Genomic DNA, 23,673 nt, shown 5'->3' with positions numbered 1-23,673 from the left:
CACGAGTCAGGTCATGATCCAAGCAGAGAGAGAGCGGAGAGGGTCATGTCACAGCAACACATCGCTGGTTGTAAGAACCCTTACGCAACAAAAATATATTTCTCAATATATTACATGACGATATATTTTATATGTAATTATATATTGTGAAATGCACGTACGAATATATCATGTGATATATTAAATAATAATATATTATATATGAGTTAGTGATATATTGCAGTATATGAAAATAATGCAATTATTGCCGTTTTCATATACTGAATAAATATATGTTGTTATACTATTTAAGATATTGTTATATATTGAAATTTGCCCCAATTTATATGAGATCATATATTGGAAGAGGTGTTGTAAATACATGTAAATATATATGTAATATATGAGATAATATACCTTAATGTACAAGATAATATAATCAGGTTTATATGGGAATATGTTTAAAATATGTTGAACAATATATTGGTGTATATATATACATAATATATTAAATATTATATAATTAGATAGTGTATGCACTGTATGTGAAACGCTTTAATATAACCATACATTTATACATGTACTCAGCAAATGGCAAACGGTTTGCCATATCATAATTAGTTCCAAGCCATAAAATCTTTTTATTTCATCCAATGGATGGAAACAACAACTACAATGAACAAATATACTTTAAAAATAAGTAAAACATTAACAAGAAGGCAACTGTCCTTCAAAAGTCTTGAGCACAACAAAAACAATTCCACAGTGGAAAAAATAGGACAACAGTCCTTTAGTGCAGTGTGGATCCCACATGCTAATTTATCAAGACCCACTCTGATTAGCCAGTCCTTCAGATGACTTTTTCTTCTCCTGGTGTCTTAACTCACAGATCCTTTTATTTATGGCCATCCGTATGTCTGGAATCTTCACCCCTGGGTGTTGCTGAACAACTGCATCTGTAAAAGATATTAAAATAAAAATGGCATCCACAATGTTGGCCTCTGATTGTTGCAAAAGATAAGATGAGATACTGGTAATATTTTTCTTGTATACCTTGTTCTTGTTCCACGGTGGGTTATATATGACTAGTTTATATAACTAGACAAGTCTGAAATCAGAGTTGACTACTATTAAAGCTACTAGAGGGGATCTGTTTTAATAGTGAGAAAATGTTTTATGTATTCCAACTAGACAGAGGAAAATGATTTGTATCTAAAAGAATAGCAAAGCTGTCAAAGCTTTTTATTCATCCATCTGTTTCGCTATTAGTACATTTCAGTCCTAAAGTGTTTGTTACCGTTTACAAAAACTTTAAAAATGTATGATTCCATTAAAAATAAATTCTTAGTCTTACTGAGTAAAGCTTGAAGCTTCTTGGGGTCCAGAGGTTGACGTCTCTCTGCAGATGGATCGACCTTGTTGACCCCTCCCGTTAGGTTGGACTTCAGTAGCACATCAATGCTGAACAGGCCCAGTAGGAGGGTGCGGGCCATTCCTTTCGCTGTGGATTGCGCTTTTGCAGTTTCCCAACAATGGGCAGACACTCTGGTGGAGTCATCCTTCCCTAGTTGCACCTAATTCATTGAAGAAGGAAAGACATAAAAGAATAAATACAAAGAAAATCACCAGTAACTGAATGTTTCATGTTTTTAACTGATAACAAAAAATGTATTTACTGATGCTGGTTTGGGAGATGTAGGTTGAGCAGGTGACGGTAAAGCAACACTGGCCTCATGTTCGCTTTCACCTTCGTAGCTTGAGCTCTCTGTGATCTTATACGAAATGAGGGTCTTCACAGCTGCCAAGAGTGATGGAATTTCTGGAAAATATGGCCCACCAAATTTACTACTAAGGAACCCCAAAGATGTTATGAATACCTAACAGGAAAAAAAAATTACACATCTGTTCATTTTTTTGGTGTCTCAAAGTGTGTGAGGGGTTAGGAAGGCATTACAGGTTTACTGCCACCCCCATGTTTGCCTTAGGGGGGTAGCAAACACCAATCCAGTGTTTATACTACATAAACCCTACACTATATGTGTAGATTTCCTCTAAAATATAGACACAGATATATTTAAGAATAACATCAAAAACAAGGAGCCAGTGGTTTATACAATGTAAAATCCCTATTTTAATCAAAAACAGATAGTTGCCTTTAACTGCCATGTTCCGCAGCCTGACGTTCTCCTTATTTAAAGCCTTGAGTTGGGTCTCGAGATCTTTACAGGCTGCAGAAGATCCTACACTCTGCTGGTACCGCAGTCTTTTGTTCTCCTCCCTGAGGGCCCTGACCTCCTCCTCAAGTGCTTCTGCAGTATTCAATTGGCTGAGGTTAGGCTCTTCTTCAAGAACTTCTAATTCAGAATGTCTTGCAGCTATGAGTTTGTAGTTTTTCTGTTGGGTGAAAATCAAATGCATTTAGTATGAAACCAAAATTGATTAAAATTAATCATTAAGTTTAATAAGTTAATGAGTCTGAGTAGCCAGAGAGAACAGAAAACTCTACACAGAAAGGCCCCAGCCAGTTTGAACCCTTTCTATTTGTATTAGTGTGCACACAGCCCAACTACAAAACTGAAAAATTTAAATAGCGGTCATGAAAGAACCCCATTACCTTTTTTGAAACTTTTCCTACAGTTTCCTCCTGTGGGTCAAAGAAGAGTTTGTTGGGCACCCTCTTTCTCTTCTTGCTTTGAGGAAGGTCCTCTTGCAAGAGTCTCTGCTCAGCAATCTTGAGTGTAGATTCCTTTTCTATTAATATAAATATAGAGTTACAAGACAGAATGTAATGCCTAGAAACAGAACTATCTAGCTTTACATTACAACACTTTACTGTACAATTCTGTGCTGTTTAGTTTTGTGTTGTATTCCCTCTGCTTTTATATTATATATTTAGTATATATAAACACAGACTACATGATCATATTTTTGTCATTAATATGCGTTTAGTTTAGCATGATGTATAGACACGAAATTGATTTTCAGTTATGACAGTTCCAAACCTTAGCTGATATTCTTCAATTAAACAATTTTAAAATACATGTTAAATTTATGTTTCACTAATAATTAAAAATACATATGAAGCAAAACTTTATGTAACTGTGGCTGATAATTGCAAGTCCCCCTTCATTTAAACTTCACTTCAGCTAGCTAGATAACTAACATATAACAGCTAATGGCTAGTTCGCTAACGACCGTTAGCCACGTCAGCCCTGCTTCATTTGAATTTTTAGCTAGCCAACCTAACGGTCGCTAAAATATTAGCGGCTAATGGCTAAATAGCTAACGCCCGTTAGCTACATCAATCTAGCTTCATTTGAACTTTTAGCTAACGTTAGCTAGCTCGTCACTGTCCTGAAGCTAAAAGCCTACATAGAAAGTGACTTGGCCAATGATGAAAAATCTCAACAATTGCTTAATGTTGTAAGACTAACAAAGTAAAAAAATATAAGCACTGTACTTGCCCGCCAACTGCAAAATCTGTGCTGGTTCGACTCTCCAACCATTAGTGGGCCTCTTTCCACCAATGCTGCGGCACTCAATAAGGTATTCCGTTTTGGCGTTTTCCGGGTCGAAGTCCACAATCCAACTGACAGGAACAATGCTGAGAGCATTTTTATCCTCCCCCCTTAACCAGCTCACAAGCGCAAATTTCATCTTTTTAACGTACTCCTCCAACAACTGACAAGGTTCTACCGTAGCTTCACAGTTTACCCTAATATCTCTGGGCGTGGCCAGAACCTTGCCGTTCGCGGCCATTCGCCCATAAAAGTTTGCCGTTCAACGTGACCATGGTAGCAACAAGCTCGACCAATCAGAGACGTACACCTAACAGGATGTCAGCTGCCAATCAAATAGAAGAAAAAGAAGAATTTTTTTGAGAAGAGGAGGCATGGACGGAAGGAGGAGAAAATACACGGCTCCTGGTTCAGAATTCAATATTCCATCAAGAACAAGGAGATACTGGAAAAGGAGGTTTGTCAGTTACACCCACCTAGTGAAGTAACGTTATTAAACATTTATTCTGTATTTAGACATTGTTTATTTTAGTGTTGTAGTTAGCTAAAAGTAGCTAGTATGCAGAATGTTGGCTCGCAAACTTTATTTAAACGACCATGGCCGTTTTTGCAATGACCAATAAGGCAATCTGTAACGGAGCGCACACACATAAGTAAATAAATTAATAAATAAATAAGAGAGAGAGGGGGACATAATCAGTATTGCCGCTCATTTCCAGGTCAAGTTGTGCAGGCGGGAAGGGGCTTCATAACGTTTATATGGAGTGATAGTGACACATACATGTTGCCCATGCATGGACAGCCTCCGATAATAGACATTCAGTAAATTGAGACATATTTTTCATTTTTATGGTAGGAAACTGACTGAGGCCATCAACATGCATCAGTCAAACCAGGAAACGGTAGGTCATTAAATGAAATGCAGTTCTTCTTAATTAATATTTGTTAAGAAAGTTGAGCAAATAAGTAGTCTAATGCATATCAAACATACAACATACATAGCTATATACCATACACATGCTTTAAACTGTTCTCTATTCTTGAACAGCAGAACCTGGATCAGGATTCTGACCCTGACAGTGGCTCAGAAGACGCACATGATGGGGCTGAGATTCATGTAAGTAATCTGCTAATAACTACTACTTATCTACAGGTCTCTGTCTTTGACTATGTCTGTCAGCATTTCCTCTAAGACTTATGTTCTTCCACAGCAGAACCAGAATCAAAATTCCTCTGACAACGACTCTGACAGTGGCTCAGAAGACGCAAATGATAATGAGATTACTGTAAGTACAATGTACTGTTATTATATAAAACTACCTTGTAATAATCCACCTGCAAAGGGTGGCAGAAGACCCTCTATGTATTCTGATGTAAGTGTGTCCTTGAATGGTCCATTAATGATGTTTATAGCCAAGTTCTACTGGTCTCTATATTCACTATTTCACTGAAAACATTTCCTCAAAGACTTCTTTATTCTCGTACAGCTAAACCTAGATCAGGATTCCTCTGAGTACAACTCTGACAGTGGCTCAGAAAACACACATGATGGTGGGGAGATTCATGTAAGTAATCTGCTAATAACTACTACTAATACTACTGTTACTATTAATCTACAGGTTTCTGTCTTTGACTATGTCTGTCAGCATTTCTTCTAAGACTTCTCTATTTTTACACAGCAGAATGAGGATTCCTCTGACAACAGATCTGAAGATGCACATGAAGGTGATGACATTACAGTAAGTAATTTTAAAAGGGCCATTATCTCGCATAGGATTTTTATGACCTTAAGACTTTAACTGTTTTGCTTTCTTAGCTTTTTTTTTTAGACTAACCTAAGCCTTACTTTTATCATGTATACAACAATGCCACATATTAATATTTGTATAATTTTATGCAAATTTCCTAGTGCTTATGTTTGTCAGCTGTTCCATAGACTTACTGTATTTTCCCATTACAGAGCCTGCACACCAACCCTGAATCTGATGAACTGCCACCAAATTTGAGCCAAACAACAGAGTCATCAGTCTTCAGTTATGAGGACAGTGTCGATTTTGGTGTGTTTGAACCACTGTGGCTGTCTTTTACTGACTCTGAATCCATTGCCAGTGGAGAAGAAGACAGCACTGACAAGTCAGTAACTGAAGAATCACATTTAGGAGCACCCATTAATGAAAGGTTTCCTCCAGTAAACGATGAGCCACTTTACACAGGCTCACAACTATCCAAAGCTCAGAGTTTTTTACTTATACTTTCATATGCTTTGAGACACTCACTTACTGGTGTGGCCCTGTCTGATCTTTTAGATTTGATTAATATCCATTGTCCAGAAAATGTTCTAACTTCAAAGTATCTGTTCTTAAAAGAGCTTAACCCAATACAAGGTCACCTAGAATGTCACATATACTGTCCCAATTGTGAGTATTACATTGGTGACCAAGTCACTGAAGGGAGCTGTTCTGTATGTAACTCTGCATGGGATAGAAACAGCTCACTGAAGAATGGAAATTTCTTCCTGTACTTACCCATCCATACACAACTGGAACATCTTCTTCAAAGAGAAGATATAGCATGTTGTCTTAAGTCAGGAAATGGTACATGTAATCCAGAAACTTATGATGACATATGTTGTGGTAAAATGTATCATAGTCTGAACAAAGCTGGTGGCCCACTAGATAGTCCTCATGCATTCTCCTTAACATTAAATTGTGATGGAGTTCCAGTATTCAAATCATCCCAGTATGGAATCTGGCCATTACAAGGGATGGTAAATGAACTTCCTTATCTTGTCCGCAAAGAGAATGTTTTACTATTTGGCCTATGGTTTGGTACTAAAAAGCCGAATGTTAACACATTTTTAAAACCATTCACTCAAGAGTGTCAGTCACTGTCAACTGTTGGCTTCAAGTTACACAGAAACAACTCTGTGAATCATTGTAGAGTGATAGCAGCTGTTATAATGTGTGATTCAGTTGCCAGGCCCATTCTGCAAAACATGACCCAATTTAATGGTCATTACGGGTGCAGCCTTTGCTTACATCCTGGTGAACAAGTTCCAAAGGGAAATGGAACTGTTAGGGTTTATCCATACAAACATGTTCCAAAAAGGGATCATGCTTCAACCCTAACTGATGCAAGAGAAGCTGTGCGTACCGGACAATCCGTGAAAGGCATTAAAGGGCCTACATGTCTTGTCAACATCCCACACTTTGACATTATATCTGGAATGCCTCCTGACCATATGCATAATGTACATCTTGGAGTTGTTAGGCAAATGGCAAGCATGTGGCTGGATAGTGAACACCATGAGGAGCCATATTATATTGGTAATCGTATTCCTGAGCTCGACCACCAACTCTTGAGAATTAAACCACCTTGCAATATCACCCGAGTGCCCCGCTCTTTTCAGCAAAGGAAGTTCTGGAAAGCTAGTGAATGGCAGAACTGGTTACTTTTTTATAGCATCTTTGTGCTAAAGGGAATACTACCACATGCATTTTACCAGCACTGGTTAATCCTTGTCACCTTCATGTTCTTGCTTTGTAAAGACACTGTCACATCAGAGGGGTTAAAAAGATGTGAAAAACTAGTTGTTGAGTTTGTCAAACAGTTTGAAACACTGTATGGAAAGGAAAATGTGTCATTTAACGTACATTTATGTCTTCATTTGCCAGACTCTGTGAGAAATTGGGGACCTTTGTGGGCACATTCAGGATATATTTTTGAGTCTTTTAATGGGGAAATACTGAAGATGTTTCATGGCACCCAATGTGTTCCATTACAAATAATGAAACAATTCACATACAGACAAGTGTTGCCTCTTCTGAAAAAAAATGCACTGACAAATGCTGTGCCTAGATGTATACAGCTGTACAACAACTTGACTGGTGAAAAAAAGCTGAAGCTTTTTGAAAGAGTAGCAGATCAAGTTGTTACACTTGGTTTACACTATGTACGAAAACTTACTAAAGAAGAAGTACTGGCTATGAGAGAGAAACTTTCAGTCACCACGGATACAGTAGTGAAAATATTCAGTAGAACTTTAGTCAAAGGAGAACTGTATTACTCGGAGCAGTTCACTAGAGTAATGAAAAGGAATAGCTTCACTGTTTTGTTGGATAATGGACACATAATCACTGTGTATTATTACATTGTGGTAGAAAGACTGGATAACAGAAAATGTTTTGCTGTTGGAAAACAGTATGACAAATCACACAGTTTTGTGTTTTTAGACAATGTAGTTAGCTTGAAAAGAGTGTTACAGGGCAGGAAACAGGTTTTTGATGTGATGAAATTCAATAGGAAATGTATGTTAGTTGATCTGCCACAGTATGCCAACCTTTATGCATGTGTACCTCCACGTTTCAGTGTGGAGGACTGAAATGTTACGAATAAAAAGTGGACTCAAGAAAACATTTTGTATTTTTTGCTGCTGTTAGTGATTTGATTTATAATAGTCATCTACATTTTACAATATATCAATACATAGCCGTAGGTGGTCCATCCAGATGGCTAAATGTGTAATGTAAAAAATAATGGATATCATGCAAAATGTGATTTGGAGTTTGGAGTTCCAAAACTCTAAAAAATAATCCAAACTGTTATTAAAATGTTTCAATAAACATAATGCAGTTTTGTTTGCATAGCAATGTATTTTAAAATATATGAATCAATATATAGCAAATGTCATCCATCTATATATTTCTAAATATATGATTAAGTTTCTCATATACTGAAATATATTTCCTAATATATTGCAATATAAATTCTAGTATATTGCAATATACTTTTGTTTCGTAAGGGAAGACCATCTGTGTGTTTGTACAGAATGTATTTTAACTCTAAACGTGGGGACTGACTGCAATCTAGCAAAGAATTCAGATTAAATTAAAGCACATCGACGTTGTAGATTTAAGTTAAATCAGACAACTTTATCCATTTCCTTTTGATTGTGTTTCTGTCCTTTAAACTGTTCAGCAGAAACAGAAAAGCACACAAATGAGCAACTGTTAACACCAGTGTTTATCTTCATATGATTAACTAAAAGAAACTGTTGAATCTAGTTATTTTGAGTTTGAGTTACTTTTCCCTCCAATAGTTTACTATTATTTAACCTTTACTTTTGCTTTAAAAATGAAAATGGTTTTCTTCCTTATATAAAATATATATTTAAAAGAAAATTTGCATACTCTTACAACATCAGTTGTTCTTGCAGAAAGTGAAGTATTTCAATAAGAAAAAGCAAAATCTTTGAGCTATAATTTGCAAACTATTAGGTTAATTAAATTAATGAGCATTCTTACACTGATTAAAATCTGCAGCTACTAAAAACTGATAACATCCAAGAAAACTGCAGCAGCAATAGTTGCAGTGGAGACTTTTGTTGCTCCTCTCCATGTGTAATAAATACTTTATTACCACTAAATTAGTTTGAGAATTGTTTGAATAGGAACGACGCAGTAAAAAACAAATGAGAGGCAGATAGGGATCTGTGGTAAACTTGGCAGACAATTTCCTCTCCTCACCTCTCCCAGGAGCAGCAGCACCCACCAGAGCTGGAGGCGTCCCACTGGGAGAGCCTCTCTGTGGTTATCATACCCCATCTAGTGGCTGCAGTGGGTTAAAGGACAGGGGAGGAGGACAGTGTCAGCTGCACCTCACACACCTCGAATAGCTGCTCTTAACTGTGTGTCTCCACTACTGTTAATACAAGCAAACGAGATAGATAGATAGATAGATAGATAGATAGATAGATAGATAGATAGATAGATAGATAGATAGATAGATAGATAGATAGATAGATGATAGATAGATAGATAGATAGAGTTTGAGGGAAAAAAAATCCAAACTGTCTTGCTTTGACTGAAACCTAATAGAGACTCTGGATGCAAATGACTGTAAAATTAAAAGAAAACAGAGACATGATTTGATTTAATTTGATTATATGTTGGAATATCTCATTAAGGAGAGTTCCAACGTGGTCCGACAAAATAGTAGTGTAAGACGTAACAGTCCTGTAGGTGCAAATTGAATTTGATTTAGGGGGAAAAAAGGCTTATGGAAGTGTTGAGACTGAAGCGTACACGGTTCGTGTTACAGAGACATGAAGCCATAAGAATGTGTGAAAGCAATGCCCTCTAGATCCCCTCTTTTCACAACCCTATTATCCAATTGAAAACTGATCTTCAGCAAACTCCCATTGTGTGCCTCTCTCAGAGAATAAATGCACCAAAATTGATCTCAGGTCTCTGAAGTGGGCCTGCGGAGCTGGAGTTTACAGATGGGACCATTTTATTCACTTCTGGTGGCAATTTACAAACATGCAAAACTGAGAGCCCTCCACCACAACCTGTGAGCCAAACGCAGGAGCTCCACCTGTCTCATAACCTCGTTGGAGCACAATTTTCCTGCCTAGAGAGGAGAAAAAAATGTAGCTGTGACAATGTCAAACAATGTGTGTTAACAATTCAGCTCTATACAGTGAGAATGTCATGCAGAAAGAGCAGCCAGTTGGAGGATCTGCTAATGCATTGTGACTCCTGCTGTCAGCAGTTCAGCTCTACACTCTCTTCCTGCAATTTTCAGCCATCTCCACTGTACTGATACCGTTTCAAAAGCCTGCTCACTATCACTCATACTGAAGCTGCGGGGGCTATTAACTGTTTGCTCTGGTTTTAATGTTTTACATTGTACGAGAGCAAAGAAAGATGCTTTTTCAACACCAGTGTGGCCCAGATGAATTAAAGATGTTGCTGTTGAAAGGATCATCACACTGTTTTGTGTTGCATTTAAGGTCTCCATGTAAGTTTCAGCTTCCAGTATCGTGGCAGTTTTTGAAGAGATAACCACCGACGCTCATTAAACATCTTTTTTTGTCATGCAATTAATGTTGTCTACCTATTACTGACAAAATGTATAGCTCTATGTAAAGATGATAGGAATATAAAAAGCATGAAGCTTAAATAAATAAAAATGACAGTTTAGGGGTAAACAAAGATTTAAAATACATATATAAGATATAGCTATTTTAAGCAGTCACAAGGGCATTTTAAGTGTCTGTAACTTCTCCAGTGAAGCATCTTTAATGGGTGTTAAACACAACACAAAACAAATTTTGTTTGACATAAAACAGTTGTAATGATGTAAAATGTGTCTCTATATTATATTGTATTGTTATATAATACGTATTTATTGAATATATTTATTCATAAAAGTATTAATAAATGAAGTTGAAATTTCTCACTTGTTTCTTAGATTTTGGTTAATGATTGAAACTGATAATGGAAAAAAAACACATTGAATTTGCTTATAATATAACTGTGAAGTCATTGGGGATCATCGGCAGATGTGGTTTGATTAATGAGTTTTGTTTATTAACTCTACATTATTCCAAGAATTATCCCGATTTGATTTATGCTAATATTATTTGGGCTCCTCTAATCTTCATACGCTTCAAGTACTGCTAAAAAGATGTTTAAGTATAAGATTCATTAAATTTGATTGCAGATATGTTAAACTGTGTTGTCAATCATTTATTAACTGTTAGTATACCAGTTACAGATGCTTCATATGATTATAGTAAGTTATAATTGTCATTGCATGTGTTGTCAAGTATTGTTATAATTCTTTTAAATACTAAGGGACTGTATGAAAGTTATTGGGATGGGGAATCTCGCGTTTTATTTAATAAAACAGCAAACCCTGTCAAGCATTAATATTTTCCTTGTGCTCTAAAAAAAAATTGTCCCCCAATTTTTTTTTGACCCCTTCACCTCCACCCCTAATAATTTTCATACAGTCCCTAAAAAGAGGGGCTAAACGTAAAACGTTATCAGAGTCTTATTACCAATTTATTAGGCTATTTGTGTGTGCTCAGTTTGAAATTCCTACATCTATGACAGCACTTGAAGTAATCATCAGTGCTACTCAGAGACTGATTTAAAACAAACCATCAGGAGCATCAGGAATGAGCTGTAAAGTTGCTCTGATAGGTAAAAACCTGTCACAAGCATTTATAATTATAGAGCCCTCAGCTGTTTAAACCTATTTCCTGAGCATCCTTTTAATCAGGCCATAACCACCATTTCATTTGTTCTTCCAGTGGGTGATGCAATCCCTGAAGCTAAAGCTCTCTATTCATTAGATTGTTTTAATGTGCCTGAAAGCAGTTGTGCAAATAAACAAGCAGTTACAGTGAAAAGAGAGGAATCCCTGAGTCTGCGCATTAACCCAGGAGGGACTACAATTCCAACTTGTGCCTTTTATCTTATTAATCCCACGCAACGTCATTTTGCAGGTCCCCGAAATGGACTTATAAATTGCGTCTAATAGGCTTCAAATCAAGCACTAATTAAAACTGCATTAACCTTAATGAATCAGAAAAACTGAGACCCCAATTTATTGGAGTTGTGTTTATACAAGGGCTCGTTTCAATAATACATGACGCAACCGGCTGTGTGGGATGAGCCCATCTTCCTAATGTGAACCTCCTGTGAGTGTGTATGCATGTGTATGTGTGTGTGTGTGTGTGTGTGTGCATCAGTGTGGTGTGTTTTGGCCCTCGTCATCATTACAGGCCTTGTTAGAGGTTAACTTTAGCAACATTCAGGCGTCTTTAGCGCCGCGGAAAGAGATGGAGCCACATGGTGCCAATCAGCGTCACAGGTGTTCATAATTGTCTGTCTAATTGCTTCATTACTGGTGAGGAGGCCTGAGCCTCGTCTGCGCTTCCACCACATCTGGATTTTGGGAAGCCCTCTCCAGCTCAAATGAGAAGCCTCTCCCGAGTTTTAACATGTATCTGCTTGTTGCCGTGATTTCCCAGGAGCACATCATTTATTTGTACGCCGATTCTGACTCAAACACCTTTAATGGAAATTCCCATGGCTGGTGGGGGTGGAGCGCTTAAGGCAATTTGTTGACAGGGAGAACTCATTTGTTTTGCCGTGAATGAATTTGAAAAGACGTAAAAAATAAAACATGTAAATGATGTCAGTGTAGTCCTGCGCTCTAGCAAAGTACAGGGAGGTTTTTCCTTCATGTCTCTGAGTGTTTTTGTGTGTTATCCCAGTCACTTGTATGGTTAGAAGGCCCCCGAGATTCACCTCAAGAGACTTGCTGTCCTAATGAATCAAGCCTCTCCAATGTGGGAAGAACCTGAGGGGGAAAAACTGTGATTCTTTATTACTGAGGCTTCAGCAAACCTGCCAAACTCACCAGATCCCTCTTCGCTCTTGTTATGTCAGATTATTGACTGAAATTAATAAATGACACATCAAAAACCAACATGGAAAGACCTTTAAATCTCTAAAATCACTTCATGTCTTTCCGATTAGTCACCCTCTAACGGCCGCAATGCTTCTCCCCGTAAGGAAATGGGCGATAGATTAAGCTGAGGTCAGCAGCATTAATGAGACATTTAACATGCCATTTGCAGGAAGTGCCGCAAGATCTCTCCTCTCACACAGATAAGCTCCAGGACACCCGTGTGAAATGGTGCAAGAGGGGACTGAGGCTCGACCTCAAACCTCCAGCCACCTCTGCCCACCCACATGGGCTGTTATGTATCCATGCTCACGTCAAGCCCGGGCCTGTGCGCGCCAATTAGCTCCGAGCCATATGGATTTCAACTGTGGCAGATGTTTGTCCAACCCATTGCTCAATTTGGTGCGCGAGGGATTTGGTGTCACCTTTTGGGACGTTTGGAGATTCCTGTCAGATTTTGATTATCAGTCTGCATCAGGTGGATTGGTGTTTTCCCAAAGGTGAAATTATGGCCCAGTGTGGCTGTTATTAATACATGAAAGTGATCTTAGGCGCCTGCAGTGCTAGCCGTCACTCATGGGAGTCTCCTCCAGTGTTCACCTGTAAGATCCGTGCTCAGATTGAATTAACATTGTGGATTATATTCATGTACAGTGATTAAATTCTCCCATCAAATGTATAAAGTTAATTCATTTAGAAAAAAGATTTTGGAGGTTAAGTTCCTGTCTGCTTACTGTCAGATGCAGATGGGCATGTCTTGACTTGATTCTCCCTGACAACAGAGCTACAGGCTGATGTCTCTTCAGTCAGGCATGCTGATGTCCTCTGAGGGCTCGCTGGTGTTTCCTGTAATGTCAACACTCCAAACACAACATGCTAGTCTTGATTTGTATCATGGCTCAGATATTTACACCTCGTACTGATGCTTGGTGATTACACACAGGAATCCAGCTGTTATGACGTAATTAGATATGACATAATGGCCAACAATGAGCACTGCATGCATATCCATTGTCCATCAGCATCCTGTGATGCTTAAAATTCTCCAGTAAGAAATCAAATATGCCTTCGTTTTGCCATCGTGGGCTGCACGGTGTTCACCTTCTCTCTAACCGCAAACTGGAGTCAACATTTCCCACCATTGTCTGCCCCAAATTGACTCTACGGAGGGTATTTCAAATACAAGTGGTGAAATATTTCATGTTCTTTGCAGCTTATGTGCAATAGACTTGGCAGCAACACAATAGCTGTGGGAAGTGATTTATTTTCTTAAAGTAATTAAATGCCTACTTGATCATTTTTTCTGGGAAAATGTGAGAATGTGGCAAACAAATTAAAAGAGCACTCCATGACTAAACCTATCCCTGGGATTGGTGGAAACATCACAAGTGAAACAGAAGCCAAACCTTCTTAATCTACGTAGCTACATTTGGGAGTTTGTGGAGAAACAATTCGGAAACATGCATTCTAATTCTGTTTGCGCCCAATTATTAATTTCAATTTATGTAACCCCACTTACTCCTACAGTTTAATTAATGATGCTTGTTATCAGCTGTGTTTAAGAGGTAATGGACAATGCTGAATTTTGAGTGTTTACAGCGCTGGAGAAAAATCCTGCTTTACCCCTTTGTAATGGACTGCCAGTAAACAAGAGATTAACAGTGTTTGTCACTCTTCCTGCAGCTGTGTTATAATGCAAAGCAAGAGGGGGAGGGGGGGAGAGGCATTAAGCACATAACTTTGAAATGGTGACTTGAAATAGCTACCATGGTCAGAAGAACTGGCATTCCCCTCCATCACCTAATCCATACCATAATTCCTGATCTAATTAGAGGAAGGCTCAGCGCTAGGTCTGCCACAAAAGAATAACACACAGCCAGAGTGTGTGCACACAGAAAGGAGGGAATAGGAAGCCAGTGAAATAGAGAGAAAGAGAGAAAAGTAGGAGAAGAAAGGAGAGGAGGGAGGAAAAAACGAAAGCACAGTAAAGTGAAGTGAACAGGTAAACACAACTGACCACTGATTTAAAGCATCATAACATTACTCACTGTATGGAAATATGTAAAACTTTGTAAAAGCCAGAACGTTGAACAAATATTTCCAAGTACGATGCACAGACATATTTTTAAACTAATTAAGAACAGCAATGAAATAATAGAAGCACACTACATACTCACAAGCCAACAAGGTAACTGGATGGCAGAGCTAATTTGCTTGAGGTGCTAATCTCTTTATGGCAGAGACACATTTACACATTTTTAATAGCTAACGAGGCTGCATCGCACAATTATTCCGGTTCATTTAAATTACAGAATCCTTAAACTCAAGAATCAATAAAAATAATCAGCCGGATATGACTGGAGTTTCACTACATTTTACATGAGAGGACAGGAAGGTGTTCAGAAAGGTGCAGAGACTGAAATCTCACAAAGGACGAGTTTTGGCGAATAACACTGAATGTAAACGTCACCTTGTCTGTTTAACAGAAATCTCTGCAGGGCACATTTTAGTCCTTCTTGAATTAATAATTTGTGCAAACGTATGAAAACTTAATGTTAAACAATGTTGTTCACACTTTTACATATGTTGAACTTTGCACTGCATCAGGATGCACAAGCAGTGTATGTGCACCCAACTGAACACACAAAGCTGAACAGTGTTGCTGAAACACAATCCAGTGTAGTTTTGCAGTTTATTAGTATCAGAGTGTTGAGGGGACAAGGAAAAATGTAATGAAGGTGATAACAGCCTTAGCAATATTAATATGAAGGAATTAACTCAGGTGCTGCTAGTAGAACAATTTGTAACATTACTTGCTTGTTACAGTAACATGACAGTAATTAACAGCAGCAATTTCTAATTTCTCCACATACAAAAAAAAAAAAAAAAAAAAAAGACTCCTCCTAACACCTCCTGACACCTACAGGGCCCTGTGGTCCATTTCTCATACGCCAATAACTCACCATAAAAGCCGAGCTGTTACAAAGAGCGGGAAAACGTCACACGCGTCCTCGGTCTTTGTTTGTGATGCAGAAACATTTTCTCTTTCATCTGGACAAGATGAAGTCATTTAAACAGCCCGGCCCTGCTCGGCTTCAAAGTGTCTGTTTGAGGTCTCGGACTGGACACTTGCTGCAGGTGCAGTGTTGGAAACACTGATGCAACACCAGAAATGGTTGACACCTTCCCGTACGGGGTTGAAGGGGGTGGGTGGGTGGATGTGTGTGTGTGTGTGGGGGGGGGGTGAAGTCACCTCATGTGTCTACCTGGAAAGACATGCAGCCTAAATTCAAATTTCCAACATTTGAAGACCTTTCAAAACCAAACTGCATAAAACCAAGTGGGGAGATAAGCTACTTCCCCTGGGTACCCAGGTGAAAGTAATAAAACTCACACTGCTGCCTCTCCAGATACAGTTGAGCTACAATAAGTTAACTGAGGATTACGCTGTTAAATAGCTCGAGGCTGTGCGTGTATCATCAGCCTGGATAACTGCACTATTGCATACTATACAATCGCCCGTTGCCAGTAATGTAGTCTGTACTCTGAATTACATTCATGGGGATGTCAGTAAACTCCCTTGTGATGTATCTTTGTGGTTTAAGAAATGAAATACACTGATCCACAAGTAAGATAGATGTGCTTACCAAGGTCAAAGAGGCTCCCCAGCGTAATTACCGACTACCAAACACAAAGGGCATTGTTATTGGACAAGTATAATGCCACACATTACCAGAGCAACACAGCTGTTTCTATCAGCGAACACTAGCTTGGGAAGACATAGGGCGGGCATCAATTTAGCCTACTTATCTAAAGTCTCTAATTACTTGGTTTATTTGATAAACAGAACAAGGAGAATCCTTAAATGATTCTGCAAGATCCAAAGGGGATTAATTTCTCACTCCTTGAAAAAAAACAAATCACTGGTAGAATCCCTTATTTCACTCTTTAATCACGCATTAATTAGGAGCAATAGGGGCACCAGTTACACTTGGCATTTGGTGAGATTGCAGGAGAAAAAAAGGGCCTGCATTAGCCTCTCCAGAGGAGGAGGCGAGCACATCAGGCTAAGACAAAGACAACACAATCAGACAGAACAGCAGGAAGTACGAGTTGGGAGAATGGGGATCTGAGCTTCTGAAGCCCCCCTTCCCACACAATGCACATCTTTAGCTCAGACAAACCCAGACTAGATATCCATGGATATTAGCTGCACCCTGGTCTGACAGGCTGGACCAAATATTTTACAACTGTTTTATTTTCACATAAGGTTTTACAATGTGGCTGATGTTATCTGTCATCTTCTCATCCCTCCTAACAACGCCTGTGTTCAAGTATGGAGAAGAGCATCACAGCTTTGCCCTTACAAACGCACATCCCGGGCACACATATGGACCAGTTATGTAACAGCAGCATTCCACAATTAACAATGTGAAGTAAACCATTAAAAATAATTAGAACATTTGACAAAAACATGTAACACCAACACAGGAGTCACTGAAGTGAGAAACAGCTACACACAAACCTGTATCATCACAACAAAACTGATTCCAGTCAAGAGCGTGTGGAGGAAATGTGGAGTAGAAAGAGGAGCGATCAGGGGAGGCTTGAACTCTGGGAGATTTAGCTGTTAAGGACTCCAGGAGAAAAGACTGAATGCACGGTGCAAAGCTGGGGCTAAACACATTGGCTATGTTTACATGCATGGACTGACTAAACTAATGTCCAATTAAGGCTTGTTTCAGTTAAGTGCAGATGGCAAAAACCCAAGAAAAGCCACTGTGTACCTGTTTGACTGCGTGTGCTGGTAAACCAAGGAAAGAAATGATGCTTTTGCTTGTTGCAATAATTATTTTTGACTTCAAAATGCAGGTTTAGTGGCCAGTAGTTTAAATGTTTAGTCATTTAATGAATCAGTAATTAAAAAAAAAAAAGAAAGAAGAAGAACTGGCTTGTCTTTTCATGCCTTTTAAACCAGCATCTAGACCCAGAGTAAGATCTTAACCAGACTATTATAACCTATTATAACTTTGTGACATTTACATACGTCTCCATCAGATGAGGGGACTTGATCATCTGAGTTAACAGCGGCAGTTACTTTGCACATCCACGTGCTTTCAACCAAAGACAGTGAAATGCTTAATGTTTAAAAAGCACCGATCTTTCAACGTGACAGCACCCGAACCAAACCGCTACTAAACACCTTTCATGTCTTTGCTTAACATTTTTTGGTCGACTCCTTATCTAAGATGAAAACCGTATCCAACACAATGAACAAAATGACCTGTAAAATGTGTTTTGAAACCATTATGCTCTCAGTCTGTTTTCTTATTTCGCGAGCTTGAATAAAGAGGTAGCTTCTCAAGCAATCTCGGCCTTGTTTGTTTAAGGTAATTACTACTTGTCCTCCCATCCTGCCGGCCCAGATGATGCATGAAAATTACCATTCCCCTACTTCAATCAAAGCAGGAAAAAGAAAAGGGAGAAAGGGGGGAACAGAGGCGAGCAGATGGGAGGAGGAGGCGGTGAGAGAGGAACTCTGTGAGACACACAGAGCTCCCTCCCTGCATGACAAGAAAGGGCACTGTCTCTGATTAATTAGCTGGAGTTGGTAATCAGTTTAATAAGACTGAAGTTGATGGTGAGAGGTCCCCTTTGGCAGAGCCACGCTAAGCTTAGCACTCTGTTCAGGGCCCTCGCTTTCTTCCACCAAGTAAACACGCAGTGTCTATTTACATAAACAGTTGTTTCTTTTTTGTGGGAGGCTATTTTCTCTTCCAAACCGCCTGAATGCCTAACACCACCGCTTAAGTCACTCCCAACAATGGCAGTGGGAATTGCAGACAAATTCATGAATTTTTCAACATATGAGAACTAATTAAATTGAGGCCTTTTTGAAATGAATATAGTCTGAGGTACTCACTAGCCCTACGCACACAAAGAGGGTATAATTCAGCGATTGAATTCTGGCTTGATAGCATTCAGCCTTTTACCATGGCGAGCTATACAGATGGCCGGGGTCCTTTTCATTCTTTTATTTCTTAATGGCAAATCTCATTATGGCAGTTATCTGTGTATGGAGAACAAGACGGGAACGATGGGCCACAAAGCCACACGGTGCAGAAACTTGGTACCTGTCTGCTGAGGAACATGATACTTAATGTTAGGTCAGATCGTGATGGGAATTTAAAGTTTCTGTGTTGTTTAGATGATTATCAGAAAATCATTGATTGCTACAGCACATACAGCACAAATAGTCTCAGTTTTATCAGGAGTGATAGGATTGATGAAATAAATTTTGTGGTGTTAAAGGTTTGAAACTGACCTCGTAAAGTAAAAGCTTGACATTTTGGGAAATGCTTTTTGAGTTAGATAAGACGATGGAAACCATTCTCACATTTGTAGTCTAAAGATTTAGCAGCTCAGCATAAAAACTGGCAACAGGGACACATAAACCCCCTTAAATGTGTAACTTGTGAGTTTTACACTGTGGTTTATGGACAAAATCAAAGAAAACAAGATATAACCCAGAATTTGTTAACATCAAACAGAGCCAGGCTAGCAGTTTCCCCTTGTTTCCAGTCTTTATGCTAAGCTAAAGCTAAAACTAAAAACCCCCCACCTCACATGTAAAGGACAGATATGAGAGTGGTACAAAGAAAGTGAATAAGTGTATTTCCCAAAAATTTGTTCCCAAAGTTCCCAAAGACAGATGTAAAATTATCCACATTACATCTTGGTTTAAATTATGGCTGTAACATACAATTATTTTCAGAGCTGATTAAGCTGAAATTTTCTCAATTAATTGAACTGTAGCATAGACCATGTCAGAAACAGTTCTCCACAGCCCAGGGTTATGTCTTCAAATGTCTTGTTTAGTCTGACAAATGGTTCATTACCCAAAATACACATTACAATGATATGAAAATAATCTTCACACTGAAGAAGATGTAAATTTCAATCAACAAATCAATTAATTAATGAATTAAGTCAAAACACCTTCTTAACATTATTAAATGGGCACCAGTGCCTGCAGTGTCCACTTGAACCATTATATTAACTCGAGCTGCTCTAATAGAGCAGCCCACTGGCCAAAACACTGAGATCTTGGTGAACTGAATCCCTCTCAGATGTAAACGTGTACCTGTATCAATAGTTTAAAGGACCCCTTCATATCTATACAGGAAGTGGGTCCTCTTTCATGGAGCCCGCCATGTTGCACCGCCATCATTCTACAGTAGCCCACAGCAGGCAAACCAAACTCTGGCTCCAGAGAGGGCCTTTTGCATTTTTACCTTACCTGAAGGCCACCGTATGTTCTCCTACACACTTGGAAAGGAAGGGGTGAGGGGAGGGCTATTCAGTTGGTTGCAATCTCAACCTCACCACTAGATGCCACTAAATCATACACACTGGTCCTTTAAAATGCATTTTCTTTCCAAATTGACATTTAGCCTCTCCAACTCAGAAATGGAATATGTCTGACAGCTTGATAATCTTCTCTTCGACTTAATTTTCTTTATTGTGCTTAACCTCTCTGTTCTCTGTAAGTCATTCTCCTGACCACTGCTATAATTAAGACTGTCCCTTGCCCCCGCCCATTTTATTTGAGCTGAATTAATCTTATGAAGTCTCTCACATGACACAATCTCCATTAAACTATAACTTTACTTTCTACATTATTCACTCACACTTAAATCTAATAAGTCATGACTTAGACTAGCCTTGGAGTAAAAGAAACAAGTTGTTGCTGTCATGGCCGAGCAGTTTCTATCTAAAGTAAACTCTGTGGACCCAGCCCGAGATAAGGGAGCACCACATCACCCTGTGGCGTTAATGATCGTCCGCTGTTACAACACGAAGACAGTCAAGTAGCAGATAAAGCACAGAAATAATTTAAGCAGTGCTAAGTGGTCTATTGTCATTCAAATGATAAATTATGCTTGGCAGAGGTTTTAGAGTCACTTTTACAAAGCGTTGCTATTGTTTGTGTTGAGACAAGGTTTTAAGGAGTGGGAATGGAGGGAATTACTTAGGAGGGTTCGGAGTTCCTTGGGGTTTGGACACAAATTGGCTCCCTGCTCATCGGGCTTACCCTGACTGTTAGACAAGCCTCCAACATGGCAACATTACTGCTTACCAAGGACTGCACTGCTCCGACAGCACAGTGAAGATCTGGACTCAACGTAGCAGCTTGTTAAAGTGTTAAAGCTCGATGTAGCTCTAACACTTTACATGTAAGCATTTTTTTCACTGTTAAATTGATAGCTGCTTTACATACTGTTTACAAATTAATCACAATTATGTTAGAGAGTATGTTCTATTACATATTTCTTAGCCTAAGATAACTGCACTATGTAGCTCTGTAGTTTAGCTGCTTAGCTCAATAGCTAAGTACCATATTTTAGAAAGACTTACTATAGTGTAGTAAAGACGATTGTTCATAATTTTAAAATCATATCTGATGATGTTCCAAAACAATATCTTGATTTTTTTTAAATTATATGTAATGTTAACATTGCTGTTAACACATACAGCTGAAATGATCTCAAAGACACTGGATGATGTTGGATCAGAGATGGGGTTAGACCCAGACATTACAAAAAAAAAGAAAAAAAAAAAGAAAAATGTAGAGTTCAAATAATTATTTCTGTATAGTAGTGCGTATTTATTACAAACAAAAGCTACTGATTATAATGCAGACCATTTTTTACCACTTATGGAAAAGTGTAGGTTCAAATTACCAACAATGACCTTTACGTCTAAGGGTTAATGCAGTGTACTTTGAACTGCCACTGTCTTGTTGCTGTATAACTACAGTATTACTAGTATTAATTGATCAATAACAAGTCTGGAGCAGCTTCTTCCCCTTTCTAATCAAGCCAGTGTTTGTAATTACCTGCTCTACAGTAGGTGAGTGTTCTTCATATAGGAGCTCGGCGATAAATTACCACACAAGCTGGACTTGCTGAGGTCTTTCCTGGGACAAATCAAGGTAATGTTAATTACACCATTAAATTCATTTGCTCAGTGTAAATCCCCCCCAGGCTGAACTAGATCATGCTGTGTCCATTCTTAAGGTACAAAGGGATTTCAGGTCAAACCAGAAACCAGGTCAGTGTAAGTTATACATTAAAAGTGTGTTTATGCACTATGACGAAAGAAGAGGGAAGTCTGAAGTCAGCACATTGATTGTCAAATACAGACTACAAGAAAAGCTTTAACATCTTAATATATTCTCATATGTTGCACAACTTAACCTGGTTGTGAACGATCCTTTTTTTTTTTTTTTTCAGGTACTTGGCACCGCTCAAGATGTCATTACCTCTGTTGGGACTGTTAAATGGTTCCATAAAGAAAAATGAAATATTCATTAACTTGGTTAATAATTCATTCAGATAAAATGCAGTATGTGGTTTGCAGAGTGAAGATGAATGCGTAATGAGTGCATGCTCAGCATATTGGTGCATGGGAATGTTTTTATTTCATGATAGCAAAAGAAGAAAATTAATTGAAAGTTCATTTTCATTTTTTTCTCTTTTTTTTTTGTTCTATAAGTTATGCTACATGATAAAATAGATGCTTTCCAAGCAGTTTCTGACTAAGAAACAATTAAGAGGGTGTATATGTAACCCACATACTACAGTGTGGTATTTTAATTATGGAGGAAGTGCATTTAAACAGACTTTATCAAATTGTAAATGTTAGTTTGACCTAATTCCCACAGTTTGAGCAAACTGTGTAAAGCACTTTGTACTTTGCAGCCTGAAAATTGGAACCATAACCTCTACTTATCGTGTGACAAAAGCCTGCAGAATGAAAGAGTATATTCATAATTTCATGTGAAGTTTAGTCACTATTGAAAATATCCAGTTGCTGCCCGAGATGTCACATCTAAAGTCTCCTGACTCTCCCGTCCAGAAACAGCAGTAAGTGTGTGCATGTTGCCTCAGTTAACACTGGAGTGGTGAAGTGTTCCCACACTGCAGTGTAAACACCGCTCATCCAAACACTGTCAAACTAATTTCCTCACACCACAGAGGTTCACTTTGGCTTTCAGATGAATCAATTCTTACTCTAATTATCAACTGCGACACCCATAATCACTCCAAGACTGTAGCGCTGAATAAATGGCATGTCTTTTGTGTTATAATTCTGTGCATCTTGACAAACATGACCCATTAAACAACCCTGTGGCCTTTTTCAAGAGTGATGATTATACTAATTAAAACTGCAAAACATCTGAGAGGGCTGCAGATGTGCCAGAATTAAACAGGTCATTAAATCAGCCAAGGAATATGTCAACATCCACACTGCCTGTCGCTCACGCAATATGTTACTTTGAGAAGAGGGGAATAAATATACCTCGTATGTGCAGGAATGTGCTCACAATGTGCGTAATATCCCATTACACAATATTTAGGGGTTTTCACTGTGGCCCTGAAGTGACAAACACAACAATATGGACAAAACATAAATAATTATTAAATTATCAAAATAGAAAACATGATAACATTACAAATTTGATAATGATGTTAGTATTTATCTGGTAATGTATTTTCTGAAATGTTCCTGTGTTTTCTGAAATACTCATATGTCATATTCTGTCATATTTCTACAGTATTGTTGTGTTTGTGTTTTCTATTTTGTCAATACGCTTTGTGTAATGTTGTTGTGTTTTGCCCCTCAGGGCCACCGTACCAACGCGTCCTCTTTAAAATCTACACTAAGTTTATGAAGGCAAAGTATTTCAGATTTTTAATTAATTGAAACCTTTACAGGGAAAATCCAACTCCGGCAATTTCTTTTTAGACGAATTATTAAAAAAAAAAGTTCTACTTAGACAACAAATCAGCTTTGCAGCTAAACTTTTATCAGAAGCGCTGAACATTACCTGCACAACGCCACATTT

The 23,673-nt window shown here is 38.4% G+C and overlaps 2 protein-coding genes across 6 annotated transcripts; one reads left to right on the top strand and one right to left on the bottom strand.

Annotated features, from left to right (window-relative positions):
• Window positions 1-521: 521 nt before the first annotated feature.
• LOC121189969 lies at window positions 522-3,753 on the bottom strand. Its single transcript, XM_041050465.1, has 6 exons — window positions 3,444-3,753; window positions 2,594-2,730; window positions 2,133-2,373; window positions 1,656-1,798; window positions 1,334-1,553; window positions 522-935 (listed from the first exon to the last, which is right to left on the bottom strand). Exons 1-6 carry the CDS (start codon window positions 3,736-3,738, stop codon window positions 802-804), a joined length of 1,170 nt encoding a protein of 389 aa, XP_040906399.1. The 5' UTR covers window positions 3,739-3,753; the 3' UTR covers window positions 522-801.
• A 103-nt stretch (window positions 3,754-3,856) lies between these two features.
• On the top strand, window positions 3,857-8,117 carry LOC121189967. 5 transcript variants are annotated; one of them, XM_041050463.1, is made up of 7 exons: window positions 3,857-3,954; window positions 4,354-4,399; window positions 4,549-4,614; window positions 4,712-4,783; window positions 4,985-5,062; window positions 5,177-5,236; window positions 5,458-8,117. In XM_041050463.1, exons 1-7 carry the CDS (start codon window positions 3,872-3,874, stop codon window positions 7,876-7,878), a joined length of 2,826 nt encoding a protein of 941 aa, XP_040906397.1. In that variant the 5' UTR covers window positions 3,857-3,871; the 3' UTR covers window positions 7,879-8,117. The 5 variants fall into 5 exon arrangements, with proteins under 5 accessions (XP_040906397.1, XP_040906394.1, XP_040906395.1 ...); XM_041050460.1 differs by having other exon boundaries at window positions 4,709-4,783; XM_041050461.1 differs by having other exon boundaries at window positions 4,546-4,614.
• Window positions 8,118-23,673: the final 15,556 nt, after the last annotated feature.

Source organism: Toxotes jaculatrix, chromosome 11, assembly GCF_017976425.1.
Source record: "Toxotes jaculatrix isolate fToxJac2 chromosome 11, fToxJac2.pri, whole genome shotgun sequence".
NCBI classification, from domain to species: Eukaryota; Metazoa; Chordata; class Actinopteri; family Toxotidae; genus Toxotes; species Toxotes jaculatrix.
The sequence above is the reverse complement of the archived record's forward strand: the minus strand, read 5'-3'. Positions and strand labels throughout refer to the sequence as shown.